The sequence below is a fragment of the Oncorhynchus gorbuscha genome, linkage group LG05 (genome assembly GCF_021184085.1).
Source record: "Oncorhynchus gorbuscha isolate QuinsamMale2020 ecotype Even-year linkage group LG05, OgorEven_v1.0, whole genome shotgun sequence".
In the NCBI taxonomy this organism is placed as follows: domain Eukaryota; kingdom Metazoa; phylum Chordata; class Actinopteri; order Salmoniformes; family Salmonidae; genus Oncorhynchus; species Oncorhynchus gorbuscha.
In genome coordinates this window covers 9,229,705-9,247,204 of record NC_060177.1, presented here as the reverse complement: position 1 = coordinate 9,247,204, position 17,500 = coordinate 9,229,705, and the positions used below count along the sequence as shown (strand labels likewise).

General features: G+C 48.6%; 1 protein-coding gene across 1 annotated transcript in view; it reads left to right on the top strand.

Moving 5' to 3' along the window:
- The window catches only part of LOC124035400 (A disintegrin and metalloproteinase with thrombospondin motifs 17-like), a 112,129-nt gene that overhangs the window by 40,302 nt on the left and 54,327 nt on the right, over window positions 1-17,500 (top strand). The window contains exon 4 of the mRNA XM_046348851.1: window positions 14,923-15,089. Coding sequence (XP_046204807.1) covers window positions 14,923-15,089 — 167 coding nt within the window. The remainder of the gene's footprint in view (window positions 1-14,922; window positions 15,090-17,500) is intronic.

Genomic DNA, 17,500 nt, shown 5'->3' with positions numbered 1-17,500 from the left:
GACCTCTGATAGAGGTTTAGTAAGTTATTCTGACAAACAGGATATTATTGTTCCTTAGCTTGTCCTATTGTGGGGGGATGGATGGGTGGGTGGGTGAGTGGGGGGATGGGTGGGTGGGTGAGTGAGTGGGGGGATGGATGGGTGGGTGAGTGAGTGGGGGGATGGATGGGTGGGTGGGTGAGTGAGTGAGTGAGTGAGTGAGTGGGGGGATGAATGGGTGGGTAGGTGGGTGCGTGAGTGGGGGGATGGATGGATGGATGGGTGGGTGAGTGAGTGGGGGATGGGTGGGTGGGTGGTTGAGTGAGTGGGGGGGATGGATGGATGGGTGGGTGGGTGAGTGAGTGGGGGGATGGATGGGTGGGTGGGTGAGTAGGGGGATGGGTGAGTGGTGGTGAGTGAGTGAGTGAGTGAGTGAGTGAGTGGGGGGGGATGGATGGGTGGGTGAGTGAGTGGGGGATGGATGGATGGATGGATGGGTGATTGAGTGAGTGGGGGGATGGATGGGTGAGTGAATGAGTTGGGGAATGGATAGATGAGTGAGTGAGTGGGGGATGGTGAGTGAGTGAGTGGGTGAGTGAGTGAGTGAGTGAGTGGTGAGTGAGTGAGTGAGTGAGGGGGGATGGATGGATGGGTGGGTGGGTGAGTGAGTGAGTGAGTGGGGGATGGATGGGTGAGTGAGTGAGTTGGGGGATGGATGGGTGGGTGGGTGAGTGAGTGGGGGATGGATGGGTGGGTGGGTGAGTAGGGGGATGGGTGAGTGAGTGGTGGTGGTGAGTGGGGGGATGGATGGGTGGGTGAGTGAGTGGGGGATGGATGGATGGATGGATGGGTGATTGAGTGAGTGGGGGGATGGATGGGTGAGTGAATGAGTTGGGGAATGGATAGATAGTGAGTGAGTGATGGTGAGTGGTGAGTGGTGAGTGAGTGAGATGGTGAGTGAGTGAGGGGATGGATGGATGGGTGGGTGGGTGAGTGAGTGGGGGATGGATGGATGGGTGGGTGGGTGAGTGAGTGAGTGGGGGAGATGGATGGGTGAGTGAGTGAGATGGGGGATGGATGGGTGGGTGGCTGAGTGAGTGGGGGGATGGATGGATGGATGGGTGGGTGAGTGAGTGAGTGGGGGATGGATAGATGGGTGAGTGAGTGAGTGGGGGGGATGGATGGATGGGTGGGTGAGTGAGTGGGGGGATGGATGGATGGGTGAGTGAGTGAGTGGGGGGATGGATAGATGGGTGAGTGAGTGAGTGGGGGGGATAGATGGATGGGTGGGTGAGTGAGTGGGGGGATGGATAGATGGGTGGGTGAGTGAATGGGGGGTGGATGGGTGGGTGGGGGGATGGATGGATAGATGGGTGGGTGAGTAAGTGGGGGATGGATAGATGGGTGGGTGAGTAAGTGGGGGATGGATAGATGGGTGGGTGAGTGAGTGGGGGGGATGGATAGATGGATGGGTGGGTGAGTGAGTGGGGGGATGGATAGATGGATGGGTGGGTGAGTGAGTGGGGGGATGGATAGATGGATGGGTGGGTGAGTGAGTGGGGGATGGATAGATGGGTGGGTGAGTGGGGGGATGGATGGATGGTGAGTGAGTGAGTGGGGGATGGATAGATGGGTGGGTGAGTGAGTGGGGGGGATAGATGGGTGGGTGTGGGGGATGAATGGATCGATGGGTGGGTGAGTGAGTGGGGGATGGATGGATGGATGGGTGGGTGGGTGGGTGAGTGAGTGGGGGGATGGATGGGTGGGTGAGTGAGTGGGATAGGGGGATGGATGGGTGGGTGAGTGGGGGGATGGATAGATGATTGAGTGGTGAGTGAGTGAGTGAGTGGGGGGTGGATGGATGGATGGGTGGGTGGGTGAGTGGGGGGATGGAAGGATGGGTGAGTGGGTGGGGGGGATGGATGGGTGAGTGAGTGAGTGAGTGGGGGATGGATGGGTGGGTGGGTGAGTGAGTGGGGGATGGGTGGGTGAGTGAGTGAGTGAGTGGGTGAGTGTGGGTGGGGGGATGGATGGGTGGGTGGGTGGGTGGGTGGGGGATGGATGGGTGGGTGGGTGGGTGGGTGAGTGAGTGGGGGATGGATGGATGGGTGAGTGAGATGGATGGAGTGAGTGAGTGAGTGAGTGAGTAGGGGGATGGATGGGTGGGTGGGTGAGTGAGTGGGGGATGGATGGATGGATGGGTGGGTGAGTGAGTGAGTGGGGGGATGGATGGATGGGTGGGTGAGTGAGTGAAGGGATGGATGGATGGGTGAGTGAGTGAGTGGGGGGATGGATGGATGGGTGGGTGGGTGAGTGAGTGGGGGGATGGATGGATGGGTGGGTGGGTGAGTGAGTGGGGGGATGGATGGATGGGTGAGGGGGTGAGTTGGGGAATGGATAGATGGATGTCCAAGTTTGAGCTGTTGATTGTGACCTGCTAACAAGCTCAATATGACGTCTTCCATGACATCCGGATGTCATCATGAATAAATCCTCTTTACCTGATTAAATCTGGATGACATTGAATACCACATCAATTAGAGCTTGCTGTTCCTTCTCCAGTCCCTCTCAGACACATCAATTAGAGCTTGCTGTTCCTTCTCCAGCCCCTCTCAGACACATCAATTAGAGCTTGCTGTTCCTTCTCCAGCCCCTCTCAGACACGTCAATTAGAGCTTGCTGTTCCTTCTCCAGTCCCTCTCAGACACATCAATTAGAGCTTGCTGTTCCATCTCCAGTCCCTCTCAGACACATCAATTAGAGCTTGCTGTTCCTTCTCCAGTCCCTCTCAGACACATCAATTAGAGCTTGCTGTTCCTTCTCCAGCCCCTCTCAGACACATCAATTAGAGCTTGCTGTTCCTTCTCCAGCCCCTCTCAGACACATCAATTAGAGCTTGCTGTTCCTTCTCCAGCCAATTAGAGCTTGCTGTTCCTTCTCCAGCCCTAGAGCTTGCTCTCAGACACATCAATTAGAGCTTGCTGTTCCTTCTCCAGCCCCTCTCAGACACATCAATTAGAGCTTGCTGTTCCTTCTCCAGCCCCTCTCAGACACATCAATTAGAGCTTGCTGTTCCTTCTCCAGTCCCTCTCAGACACATCAATTAGAGCTTGCTGTTCCTTCTCCAGTCCCTCTCAGACACATCAAAGAGATGGGCGTGGCAGCTGAAGCATTAATGCTCCACTTGTCTCCAACATCTAAAGGATTCTATCATTAAAGTTGTTAAAGGATTCTCTTTGGAGTGATGCTCTGATTGGACTGATGTATCTCCTGGTTGTAACCCAAGTGGCACACTATTCCCTAATGAGTGTAGTTCTTTTGACCGGGGCCCACCAGGGCCAATAGTAGTGCACCATGTAGGGAATAGGGTTTCATTTGGGATGCAACCTGGTCGATTCTAGAACATCAATCAGATGCCAATTAGGACAGGACACATGAGGAATGGAAATGTCTGGCAAACATAGATTCTTTGAGTGAACGATTCATCCCCTTTAATGGACAGCTCTTAAATGGATAGTTCACTAGTATAACACTTCTAAGATGTGATTTAAAAAAAGGTATCTTTGACTGATCTCTTTATGTGGGCACCTCTCTGCCATACAGTGACTCTGGAATCTGGTTGTAGTCTAAGGCCTAGGTCTTGGCTGGATGCTATCTATTGGACCTTTATAATGGGCTTCTATCACCATGTAGACCGTAATGAACTGGAGAGGTCTCAGAACCCAGATGTGTCTGTTAGGGTTGAAAAATGACTGGGGGTTTTGGGAAAGGTACAGAAATGTTGCAACCCTCGTGTCGATCTAGACACTCTGTCCTCCTATATTTTGCTGATGTGGACCTCAATCAGTTTTCCCAAAGTTATTATACATCAGGGTTAGAGTACTTTGCTTCAGACCCATAACAGCAGCAGCACTGGCTAATCGTTGAGTCGGCAGGTTTTATTGTCCCCTGCTGAGTGTGTTAGTCTCAAGATTTCAAAGCAGGCTGTTATTTGTCTCAGTATGACTCAGAAACAAGTTGGGGCTGTCCCAAATGGCCCCCTATTCCCTACAAAGTGGATCACTGTTGACCAGAGCCCTATATACCCTGGTCAGAAGTAGTGCACTATAAAGGGACTAGGATGCCATTTGGGTTGCAACAGTTTTGTGTTTGTCTCAATATTGTTCTTGTTATTGTATTTCTTCTCTGGTGACTGTGGTATAGGCCACTGCAAAGGGAGGAAGGGAGTTGTCTTTATTGCTCTTCATCAATACCTCTTTTATTGCTGTCTGGGTGGGATGTGCATGGTGATGAGACTGATGACAGAAGGTTAAGGGAGTTAGTCAGTACTGTTGTTGTTCGCCCTATGGGTTTGGGCTATTAGTTTCAATATGGCTTTTATTTGTTAAGTGTTCTGTGACAAATACACTAATTTCTGAAAATAGTGCTATTCAAACGACATTTGATTGATAAGTTGTTTGTGAGATATCACATTACAGCGTGAGGGAGAAGCACACGTCGCCTTCAAGCTTGCTTTTATATGAAGGAGTTTCTTCCTCAGCTCTATTTTGTTCTCCAATCTTTGAGAATGACCTTGTCTTAGAAACACTGCTATTCAAATGGCAATTGGTTGATACATTGTTTGTGAGATTTCACTTTGAATACAGAAAGACATCTTTCCCTGTCCGTTGTATATGCTGCTCTCACATGCCTATAGACAGATATCCATTTGTCCACAGGCAGTGAAGAGTGAAGTGCAAAGAATCATCAGTGAAAGAATCATTACGATTTAAGTTTCTTGGCCTCCGATTGGTCAGAAGTTGGTCTGGTTGCCATGTGCCCTCTGTCAAGCCTGCGTTGTCATGGACACAGTAGGGTCTAAGTGGGAATGCTGCCCACACCTGTAGAGTGGTTATCTGTCACATTACAGGTTGATAGAGTATAGGGACATCTGTACCAGATGCTTGAGAGATGAAGTGGAGAATGGAGAGAGGGATTGAAGAGAAGCAGACTAAAGAGAGTGGTCAAAGAGGAGCAGAGGGAGAGGAGAGTTGAAGAGGGGGAGAGGAAGTGGGAGAGGAGGGGAGGAAGTGGGAGAGGAGGGGAGGAAGTGGGAGAGGAGGGTTGAAGAGGAGGAGAGGGAGTGGGAGAGGAGGGGAGGGAGTAGGAGAGGAGGGGAGGAAGTGGGAGAGGAGGGTTGAAGAGGAGGAGAGGAAGTGGGAGAGGAGGGTTGAAGAGGAGGAGAGGAAGTGGGAGAGGAGGGGAGGGAGTGGAAGAGGAGGGGAGGAAGTGGGAGAGGAGGGTTGAAGAGGAGGAGAGGGAGTGGAAGAGGAGGTTTGAAGACGAGGAGAGGAAGTGGGAGAGGAGGGGAGGAAGTGGGAGAGGAGGGGAGGAAGTGGGACAGGAGGGTTGAAGAGCAGGAGAGGAAGTGGGAGAGGAGGAGAGGGAGTGGGAGAGGACGGGAGGAAGTGGGAGAAGACGGGAGGGAGTGGGAGAGGAGGGGAGGAAGTGGGAGAGGAGGGTTGAAGAGGAGGAGAGGAAGTGGGAGAGGAGGGTTGAAGAAGAGGAGAGGAAGTGGGAGAGGAGGGTTGAAGAGGAGGAGAGAAAGTGGGAGAGGAGGGTTGAAGAGGAGGAGAGGAAGTGGGAGAGGAGGGTTGAAGAAGAGGAGAGGAAGTGGGAGAAGAGGGTTGAAGAAGAGGAGAGGAAGTGGGAGAGGAGGGTTGAAGAAGAGGAGAGGAAGTGGGAGAGGAGGGTTGAAGAAGAGGAGAGGAAGTGGGAGAGGAGGGTTGAAGAAGAGGAGAGGAAGTGGGAGAGGAGGGTTGAAGAAGAGGAGAGGAAGTGGGAGAGGAGGGTTGAAGAAGAGGAGAGGAAGTGGGAGAGGAGGGTTGAAGAAGAGGAGAGGAAGTGGGAGAGGAGGGTTGAAGAAGAGGAAGTGGGAGAGGAGGGTTGAAGAAGAGGAGAGGAAGTGGGAGAGGAGAGTTGAAGAAGAGGAGAGGAAGTGGGAGAGGAGGGTTGAAGAAGAGGAGAGGAAGTGGGAGAGGAGAGTTGAAGAAGAGGAGAGGAAGTGGGAGAGGAGGGTTGAAGAAGAGGAGAGGAAGTGGGAGAGGAGGGTTGAAGAAGAGGAGAGGAAGTGGGAGAGGAGGGTTGAAGAAGAGGAGAGGAAGTGGGAGAGGAGGGTTGAAGAAGAGGAGAGGAAGTGGGAGAGGAGGGTTGAAGAGGAGGAGAGGAAGTGGGAGAGGAGGGTTGAAGAGGAGGAGAGGAAGTGGGAGAGGAGGGTTGAAGAAGAGGAGAGGAAGTGGGAGAGGAGGGTTGAAGAAGAGGAGAGGAAGTGGGAGAGGAGGGTTGAAGAAGAGGAGAGGAAGTGGGAGAGGAGGGAAGTGGGAGAGGAGGGTTGAAGAAGAGGAGAGGAAGTGGGAGAGGAGGGTTGAAGAAGAGGAGAGGAAGTGGGAGAGGAGGGTTGAAGAAGAGGAGAGGAAGTGGGAGAGGAGGGTTGAAGAGGAGGGGAGGAAGTGGGAGAGGAGGGTTGAAGAAGAGGAGAGGAAGTGGGAGAGGAGGGTTGAAGAAGAGGAGAGGAAGTGGGAGAGGAGGGTTGAAGAGGAGGGGAGGAAATGGGAGAGGAGGGTTGAAGAAGAGGAGAGGAAGTGGGAGAGGAGGGTTGAAGAGGAGGGAAGAGGAAGTGGGAGAGGAGGGTTGAAGAAGAGGAGAGGAAGTGGGAGAGGAGGGTTGAAGAAGAGGAGAGGAAGTGGGAGAGGAGGGTTGAAGAAGAGGAGAGGAAGTGGGAGAGGAGGGTTGAAGAAGAGGAGAGGAAGTGGGAGAGGAGGGTTGAAGAAGAGGAGAGGAAGTGGGAGAGGAGGGTTGAAGAGGAGGGGAGGAAGTGGGAGAGGAGGGTTGAAGAGAGGAGAGGAAGTGGGAGAGGAGGGTTGAGAGGAGAGAGGAAGTGGGAGAGGAGGGTTGAAGAGGAGGGGAGGAAATGGGAGAGGAGGGTTGAAGAAGAGGAGAGGAAGTGGGAGAGGAGGGTTGAAGGTTGAAGAGAGGGAGGAAGTGGGAGAGGAGGATTGAAGAAGAGGAGAGGAGGAGAGGAAGTGGGAGAGGAGGGTTGAAGAAGAGGAGAGGAAGTGGGAGAGGAGGGTTGAAGAAGAGGAGAGGAAGTGGGAGAGGAGGGTTGAAGACAGTACCATCTTCCCCTTGTCAGAAGCTACTTGCAGTGTTTGAACTAATGTCGTTAAGTATATACCATGTACTGTTTTTACAGATAGACTTGAGTAATGAATGTATACATACTATTACATTGTTATTATTACTATAGTTACATGGGATCTGATTGTCATGTTTGTCTGTATCTCATGTTCTACTTCAAATGTTTTTCTCCATGTGACCCAATAGAGTTCTGCAATGTGTTTGTGTGTGCCGTTATTTAGACCAGCTAACTGGGGGATTCACAGATCTCTCTCTCATCTTGCCTTTTCCAATGCACTAAACAGAAACAAGAACATGTGATAAACATTGCTTTAAGATCACAACAACACATAGATAAGTCTTATACTGTTGGGCATTCCCATGCATTCCCATGCATTCCCATGCATTCCAATGCATTCCCATGCCCAAGCCGTATGGCTTTTGTGACTTTTGATTCACTGAGTCTCCACAGTTGTCCAGTATTGTCATTGCCCAAGCTAAGCACTCTTCTTCTCTGAGAACAAAACATCTTTCCACAGTGTTTGTCCACGCAGATAAACAACCTTAACACAGACAACAGATTAACCAAACAATACCGCCACAACCAATAGTTTGGTTTCTGCAGAAGTGTGTGCGTGTGTGCGTGTGTGCGTGTGTGCGTGTGTGCGTGTGTGCGTGTGTGTGTGTGTGTGTGTGTGTGTGTGTGTGTGTGTGTGTGTGTGTGTGTGTGTGTGTGTGTGTGTGTGTGTGTGTGTGTGTGTGTGTGTGTGTGTGTGTGTGTGTGTGTGTGTGTGTGTGTGTGTGTGTGTGTGTGTGCAAGCCATGCTAGAAACAAGCTCCAGATATATGCTGGAAAATAGGTTTGATTGAACTAAATACATGGAATGACATGGCCCTTCTTCCACTAACAGGGATATCTCATGGGTGTTCTTAAACGCTACAGTTCAGACAGTTCAGACAAATGTAAATGGCTGTTACTTTAATAGAATTGATATCCTCCCAGATAGAGTTCCAACATTCCACTAACTAAAATATTCCACCACAAAAATGTCCAGGTTTTCCAGAAATCCTGGTTGGTGGATTCCAGGAATCGTAAAACCTGGATTTCTGGAAAACCTGGGACTTCGGGGAAAGTTACTGGAATTTTGCAACCCTACTGCCAGTCTACAGTGTTATGAACTTGGAAGTCTTGAAGAAGAGAGGGAACCATGGCAACAACAGTATCATGAGTATTGATCTGCAGACAATCATGTTGTCAACATCATCAGTGTAAGATGTGTCTCACATTGCATATACAATGTCTTCCCCAAACTATTCAGACCCCTTCACTTTTTCCACATTGTGACACTTTGCTATGAGACTTGAAATTAAGCTCCGATGCATCCTGTTTCCAATGATCATCCTTGAGATGTTTCAACAACTTGATTGGAGTCCACTTGTGGTAAATTCAATTGATTGGACATGATTTGGAAAGGCACACAGCTGTCTATATAAGGTCCCAAATTTGACAGTGCATGTCATAGCAAAAACCAAGACATGAGGTCGAAGGAATTGTCCCTAGAGCTCCGAGACAGCATTGTGTCTGGGAAAGGTACCAAAAAATGTCTGCAGCGTTGAATGTCCATAAGAACACAGTGGCCTCCATCATTCTTAAATGGAAGAAGTTTGGAACCACCAAGACTCTTCCTAGAACTGGCCGCCCGACCAAACTGAGCAATCGGGGGAGAAGGGCCTAGGTCAGGGAGGTGACCAAGAACCCGATGGTCTCTCTGACAGAGCTCCAGAGTTCCTCTGTGGAGATGGGAGAACCTTCCAGAAGGATATCCATCTCTGCAGCACTCCACCAGTCAGGCCTTTATGGTTGAGTGGCCAGATGGAAGCCACGCCTTAGTAAAAGGCACATGACAGCCCGCTTGGAGTTTACCAAAAGGCACCTAAAGACTCTCAGACCACGAGAAACAAGATTCTCTGGTATGATGAAAATAAGGTTGAACTTTTTTGGCCTCAATGCCAAACGTCTGGAGGAAACCTGGCACCATCCCTACAGTGAAACATGGGGGTGGCAGCATCATGCTGTGGGGATGTTTTTTCAGCGGCGGGGACTGGGAGACTAGTCAGGATCGAGGGAAAGATGATAATAAGACTTTATAAGAAGATCCCCCATGCTTTATAATGCATTATAACCAGATCATTATGCATTATAACCACATCATAATGCATTATAACCACATCGTAATGCATTAACCACATCATAATGCATTATAACCACATCATAATGCATTAACCACGTCATGATGCATTATAATCACATCATCATAATGCATTATTATAACCACATCATAATGCATTACATTATAACATCATAATGCATTATCACATCATATTGCATTAACCACATCATTATAATGCATTATAAACCACATCATAATGCATTATCTGCATAATAATACATTATAACAATCATAATGCATTATAACCATCATAATCATAATGCATTATAACCACATCATAATGCATTATAACCACATCATAATGCATTATAACCACATCATAATGCATTATAACCACATCATAATGCATTATAACCACATCATAATGCATTAACCGCATTATAATGCATTTTGCGTTATGACTTTTGGCTTTATGGTAGTGTTACCCAATCTGTTGTTACTAAGGTCTCTCACACAGTTTTGCTAGAGGTGGTGTTACAACACAAAGGCTTTAGTTAACCATGCATCTCTGATGAGAACCGAAGTTAGTGTGTGCAGCTAGTCCTCCTTAAAGGGGAACTTCAGTCTTTTACAATTTAACATATTCATACATTTTTTAAGAATATATCTTATAAATGTTTTATAAGCTTATTTCAACTGTTGTACCTCATCATAACCCAAAATATAAGCTTGTTTTGCTCAATTGGAATCATGTAATTGTAAACAAATACTGTATAGCCTCAAAACATAGGAAAACCTATACTTTTATCTCCTGGATGGTCAGTCCTTGCATCCATACCTCTGTCTATGAATTTGATGATGGTTACATTTCTCCAGCCCTGTCCCTCAGTGACTTTAAGCATGTTCACATATTTTTGCTTTACTCATATATATATATACTTTATTCTATTCTACTGTATTTTAGTCAATGCCACTCTGACATTGCTCATCCTAATATTTATATATTCCTTAATTCCGTTATTTTACTTTAGGTTGTGTGTATTGTAGGTATTGTTGTGCATTTCACTACACCTGCAATAACATCTGCTAAACATGTGTATATGACAAATATCATTTGATTTGATTGACTACTTTCATGTTCTTTGAACTGCAGATTGCCCCTTTAATGTGGCCCATGAAGTCCTGTTGTTGCTGCAGTGGTTTTACCATAGTTTATTCCACCACTCTTACGTAAACTAGCTGTGCCTTTTCTTTCCTATGGAAGACATTGGAGTTCATTGAGTCTGGAATGACTTAGCGAATGGACCAACCCCGGCCTTGTTCTCATAACATTGGTCAGAGTACTGAAAGTATATCATTTAATATGATTAGGCCTAATATAACTCCTGGTCATAGAGTATGTGCTGGTGGTCTCTTCCAGAGGACTGGGGTAAGTTAAAGCAGAGCGAGAGAAGAAATAAACAGAGGTAGTGACAAGTGTTTGTTTGAGAGAGAAACTTCGTGGCGTCTCATACAGAATGAACATCTTTTTCATCTGTCCGTCTCTTTATCTGTCAGTCTGTCATCCATCTTTACTTAAAGGGTTAGTTCACCCAAATCACAAAATGACAAAATGTGTTTTCTTATGTGTTTCCAGTCATGGAGAAAAGTACTTCACACTGGTCTTATTTACCTTGCTTCTGTTACCAACCGCTAACTTATTAAGCATTTTATAACCCAAAACGAATAGATGCTGTGTCATACCCAAATTAAAGTATCTATAAGGGATTCTTTAGCTCAACGACTATAATGGAATGTCTACTGTAGCTGGCATTGTCTGTTCTGTTCTTGTCCCTAGCCTGGGACCATGTCTGTTGTGTTGTCTTGTTAAGATGCTGTAAACCTAGCCTGGGACCACTGTTGTGTTGTCTGTTGTGTTGTCTTGTTAAGATGCTGTAAACCTAGCCTGGGACCACGTCTGTTGTGTTGTCTTGTTAAGATGCTGTACACCTAGCCTGGGACCACATCTGTTGTGTTGTCATGTTAAGATGCTGTAAACCTAGCCTGGGACCACATCTGTTGTGTTGTCATGTTAAGATGCTGTAAACCTAGCCTGGGACCACGTCTGTTGTGTTGTCTTGTTAAGATGCTGTAAACCTAGCCTGGGACCACATTTGTTGTGTTGGCTTGTTAAGATGCTGTAAACCTAGCCTGGGACCACATTTGTTGTGTTGTCTTGTTAAGACCTAGCCTGGGACCACATTTGTTGTGTTGTCTTGTTAAGATGCTGTAAACCTAGCCTGGGACCACATCTGTTGTGTTGTCTTGTTAAGATGTAGTAAACCTAGCCTGGGACCACATTTGTTGTGTTTTCTTGTTAAGATGCTGTAAACCTAGCCTGGGACCACATCTGTTGTGTTGTCTTGTTAAAAGATGCTGTAAACCTAGCCTGGGACCACATCTGCTGTGTTGTCTTGTTAAGATGTAGTACACCTAGCCTGGGACCACATTTGTTGTGTTTTCTTGTTAAGATGCTGTAAACCTAGCCTGGGACCACATCTGCTGTGTTGTCTTGTTAAAAGATGCAGTAAACCTAGCCTGGGACCACATCTGCTGTGTTGTCTTGTTAAGATGCAGTAAACCTAGCCTGGGACCACATCTGTTGTGTTGTCTTGTTAAGATGCTGTAAACCTAGCCTGGGACCACATCTGCTGTGTTGTCTTGTTAAGATGCAGTAAACCTAGCCTGGGACCACATCTGCTGTGTTGTCTTGTTAAGATGTAGTACACCTAGCCTGGGACCACATCTGTTGTGTTGTCTTGTTAAGATGCTGTAAACCTAGCCTGGTACCACATCTGCTGTGTTGTCCTGGTAAGATGCAGTAAACCTAGCCTGGGATCACATATTTTGTGTTGTCTTGTTACGATGCAGTACATCTTGCCTGGTACCTCATCTGTTGTGTTGCCTTGTTAAGATGCAGTAAGCCTAGCCTGGTACCACATCTGTTATGTTGTCTTGTTAAGATGCTGTAAACCTAGCCTGGTACCACATCTGTTGTGTTGTCTTGTTAAGATGCAGTAAGCTTAGCCTGGGACCACAACTGTTGTGTTGTCTTGTTAAGATGCAGTAAACCTAGCCTGGGACCACATCTGTTGTGTTGTCTTATTAAGATGCAGTAAGCTGAGCTTGATACCACATCTGTTGTGTACACTGATTCGGTGAGCGAGTTTATTAGCAAGTGCATCGGCGATGTCGTACCCACAGCAACTATTACAACATTCCTAAACCAGAAACTGTGGATTGATGGAAGCATTCGCGCGAAACTGAAAGTGCGAACCACTGCTTTTAATCAGGGCAAGGTGACCGGAAACATGACAGAATACAAACAGTGTAGCTATTCCCTCCGCAAGGTAATCAAACAAGCTAAGCGTCAGTATAGAGACAAAGTAGAGTCGCAATTCAACGGCTCAGACACAAGAGGTATGTGGCAGGGTCTACAGTCAATCACAGATTACAAAAAGAAAACCAGCCCCGTCGCGGACCAGGATGTTTTGCTCCCAGACAGACGAAACAACTTCTTTGCTCGCTTTGAAGACAATACAGTGCCACTGACCCGGCCCGCTACCAAAACCTGCGGACTCTCCCTCACTGTAGCCAACTTGAGTAAAACATTTAAATGTGTTAACTCTCGCAAGGCTGGAGGCCCAGACGGCATCCCCAGCCGCGTCCTCAGAGACCAGCTGGCTGGTGTGTTTATGGACATATTCAATCAATCCTTATCCCAGTCTGCTGTTCCCACATGCTTCAAGAGGGCCAGCATTGTTCCTATTCCCAAGAAAGCTAAGGTAACTGAGCTAAATGACTACCACCCCGTAGCACTCACTTCCGTCATCATGAAGTGCTTTGAGAGACTAGTCAAGGACCATATCACCTCCACCCTATCTGACACCCTAGACCCACTCCAATTTGCTTACCGCCCCAATAGGTCCACAGACGACGCAATCGCAATCGCACTATACACTGCCCTAACCCATCTGGACAAGAGGAATACCTATGTGAGAATGCTGTTCATCGACTACAGCTCATCATTTAACACCAAAGTACCCTCCAAACTCGTCATCAAGCTCGAGACCCTGGGTCTCCACCCCACCCTGTGCAACTGGGTCCTGGACTTCCTGACGGTCCGTCCCCAGGTGGTGAGGGTAGGTAACAACATCTCCACTCCGCTGATCCTCAACACTGGGGCCCCACAAGGGTGCGTTCTGAGCCCTCTCCTGTACTCCCTATTCACCCACGACTGCGTGGCCATGCACACCTCCAAATTAATCATCAAGTTTGCAGACGACACTACAGTGGTAGACTTGATTACCAACAACGACGAGACGGCCTACAGGGAGGAGGTGAGGGCCCTCGGAGTGTGGTGTCAGGAAAATAACTTCACACTCAACATCAACAAAACAAAGGAGATGATCGTGGACTTCAGGAAACAGCAGAGGGAGCACCCGTCTATCCACATCGACGGGACAGTAGTGGAGAGGGTAGTAAGTTTTAAGTTCCTCTGCGTACACATCACGGACAAACTGAATTGGTCCACCCACACAGACAGCGTGGTGAAGAAGGCGCAGCAGCGCCTCTTCAACCTCAGGAGGCTGAAGAAATGTTGCTTGTCACCAAAAGCACTCACAAACTTTTACAGATGCACAATCGAGAGCATCCTGTCGGGCTGTATCACCGCCTGGTACGGCAACTGCTCCGCCCACAACCGTAAGGCTCTCCAGAGGGTAGTGAGGTCTGCACAACGTATCACCAGGGGCACACCTACACCACCCGATGTCACAGGAAGGCCATAAAGATTATCAAGGACAACAACCACCCGAGCCACTGCTTGTTCACCCCGCTATCATCCAGAAGGCGAGGTCAGTACAGGTGCATCAAAGCGGGGACTGAGAGACTGAGAAACTGCTTCTATCTCAAGGCCATCAGACTGTTACACAGCCACCACTAACATTGAGTGGCTGCTGCCAACATACTGACTCAACTCCAGCCACTTTAATAATGGAAAAATTTATGTAAAAAATGTCTCACTAGCCACTCTAAACAATGCCACTTTATATAATGTTTACATACCCTACATTACTCATCTCATATGTACAGTATATACTGTACTCGATACCATCTACTGCATCTTGCCTATGCCGTTCTGTACCATCACTCATTCATATATTTTTATGTATATATTCTTCATCCCTTTACACTTGTGTATAAGGTAGTAGTTGTGAAATTGTTAGGTTAGATTATTTGTTGGTTATTACTACATTGTCGGAAATAGAAGCACAAGCATTTCGCTACACTCACATTAACATCTGCTAACCATGTGTATGTGACAAATCAAATTAGATTTGATTTAATAAACATAGCCTGGGACCACATCTGTTGTGTTGTCTTGTTAAGATCCAGTGGACCGAGCTTGACGCAATGTTTGTTTGTGCTATCTTGTTAAGATGCAGTAAACCTAGCCTGGTACCACATCTGTTGTGTTGTCTTGCAAACTCCTAGTGGTTTGGTGTGATCTGTTACCAGGCTATGGTGGAACAGCAAATAATAATCAATCTTTATGTGTCTCTGTCCCCCGTGCTAGTGAGGAAGAAGAGGCAGAAGGGAGTGGAGGAGGGCCGTAGAAGGAGGAACACCATCCATCTGAATGGGTTGTATACGGTAGAGACGTTGGTGGTGGCAGACTCAGACATGGTGCAGTACCACGGGGCAGAGGCCGCGCAGAGATTCCTGCTCACCGTCATGAACATGGTAAGGATGCTTGAATACACGCACACACACATGTTATGTTATTCTGTTGTCGTGGGGACCTAAAATGGATTTCCATTCAAAATCCTGTTTTCCTTAACCCCTAACCCCAACCTTGACCATATTCCTAATCGTATTCCTAACCCTAAACTTAACCACTAACCCCTAACCCTAACCAGAATTGTAGCCTTAACCCTAAAGCTAACCCCTAAGGTTAAAATAGCCTTTGTCCTCATGGGGACGTGGGAAATGATAACTCCACGAGGTAGAATTTCCTTTTGTGGATTTTAGGTCTAATTAAGTCTCTGAGTTGTACACACGCTGTTGAGCGGCTCACTACCATGTTTGAAAGGTTAAAGACACGTTAACAAGCTTCGTTTTGACAATGCCACCTCCCATGTTTCTCTTGGCTTTGTGCTAGCTGGTTTAGCTCTGAGAGAGACCGGCCAGTACCAGAGAACTGTAACGCTGTTTTTCTATATGCATCCAAAATAGCACCCTATTCCCTACATAGTACACTACCGTTGACTTGAGACCTACGGGCCCTGATAAAAAGTAGTGCACTATGTAGGGAATAGGGTTCCCTTTGGGACTCAGCCTCTGTTTCTCACCCTTTCAGTTTCTCATTAAAACTGCCCGAACAGCCAACTGATTCAACCTGCTGCTCACAGGGCAGAGCAGTTAGAGGCAGAGCCCAACAGTGACTTGGGCAGGAGAGCAAGAAACCAGAGGGGAGGGGAGGGGAGGGGAGAGGGAATGTGAGGTAGGCAAGAGCCAAGGGGGAAGAGGAGGGAGGGAGAGGGAGACAGAGAGAGAGAGAGAGAGAGAGGGGGAAGAGGAGGGAGGGAGAGGGAGACAGAGAAAGAGATAGAGAGAGGGGGAGGGAGGGAGAGGGAGACAGAGAGAGAGAGAGAGAGAGAGAGAGAGGGGGGAGGAGGGAGGGAGAGGGAGACAGAGAAAGAGAGAGAGAGAGGGGGAAGAGGAGGGAGGGAGAGAGAGACAGAGAGAGAGAGAGGGTGAAGAGGGAGGGAGGGAGACAGAGAAAGAGAGAGAGAGAGAGGGGGAAGAGGAGGGAGGGAGAGAGAGACAGAGAGAGAGAGAGAGGGTGAAGAGGAGGGAGGGAGAGGGAGACAGAGAAAGAGAGAGAGAGAGGGGGAAGAGGAGGGAGGGAGAGGGAGACAGAGAGAGAGAGAGAGAGGGGGGAGAGGAGGGAGGGAGAGGGAGACAGAGAGAGAGGGGGCTGAAGGAGGAAGAGGGAGAGAGAGAGAAGGGGGAAGAGGAGGGAGGAAGAGGGAGACAGAGAAAGAGGGGGAAGAGGAGGGAGGGAGAGGGAGAAAGAGAGAGAGAGGGGGAAAGAGGAGGGAGGGAGAGGGAGACAGAGAGAGAGAGGGGGAGTGTAAGGGAGACAGAGAGAGAGAGGGGGAAAGAGGAGGGAGGGAGAAGGGGACAGAGAGAGAGGGGGGGAGAGGAGGGAGGTCGAGAGGGAGAGAGAGAGGGGGAGGGAGGGAAAGGGAGACAGAGAGAGAGAGGGGGGAAAGAGGCGAGAGGGAGAAGGGGGCAGAGAGAGGGGGAAGAGGAGGGAGGTAGAGAGGGAGGGAGAGAGAGAGGGGGAAGGGGAGGAGAGAGAGAGGGTGGAAGAGGAGGGAGGGAGAGGGAGAGCGAGAGAGGGGAAGAGGAGGGAGGGAGAGGGAGAGCGAGAGAGAGGGGAAGAGGAGGGAGGGAGAGGGAGAGCGAGAGAGGGGAAGAGGAGGGAGGGAGAGGGAGAGCGAGAGAGGGAAAAGGAGGGAGGGAGAGCGAGAGAGGGGAAGAGGAGGGAGGGAGAGCGAGAGAGGGGAAGAGGAGGGAGGGAGAGGGAGAGCGAGAGAAGGGAAGAGGTGGGAGGGAGAGGGAGAGCGAGAGAGGGGAAGAGGAGGGAGGGGGAAGGAGAGCGAGAGAGGGGAAAAGGAGGGAGGGAGAGGGAGAGCGAGAGAGGGGAAAAGGCATTAGTGAAGGAAGAATGGCGAGAGAGCAGAGAGACAGAAGGAAAGACAGAGGGAAGGAGGGAGGGTAAAAGAGGGAGGGAGAGGGGGATAAGCCTACTGCTTAAACAACGCTCCGAGGCAGAGCTGTTGGACAGAGATCAACACAGAGCAGTACAGCCAGCCAAGGTCTGGGCAGGAGAGACAGGGATAGGCATGAGGGAAGAGAGAGCGCCAGGAGGAGAAAAGAGAGAGATGGGGGGGCAGGTATCCACCCTGGTTATACCTTCACAGTACTCTGTGGAAATACCTCCAGGTTAATCATGTAAGATACACCAAAATGCATTTTATTTTGATTACAAAGTATATTTCAAGGCAGTATTTTTCAGTATTTTTAAGTCACATGTACTGTACATAAAGAAAGGGAAACAGCCTCAAGACCAAATGAGCAGGGAT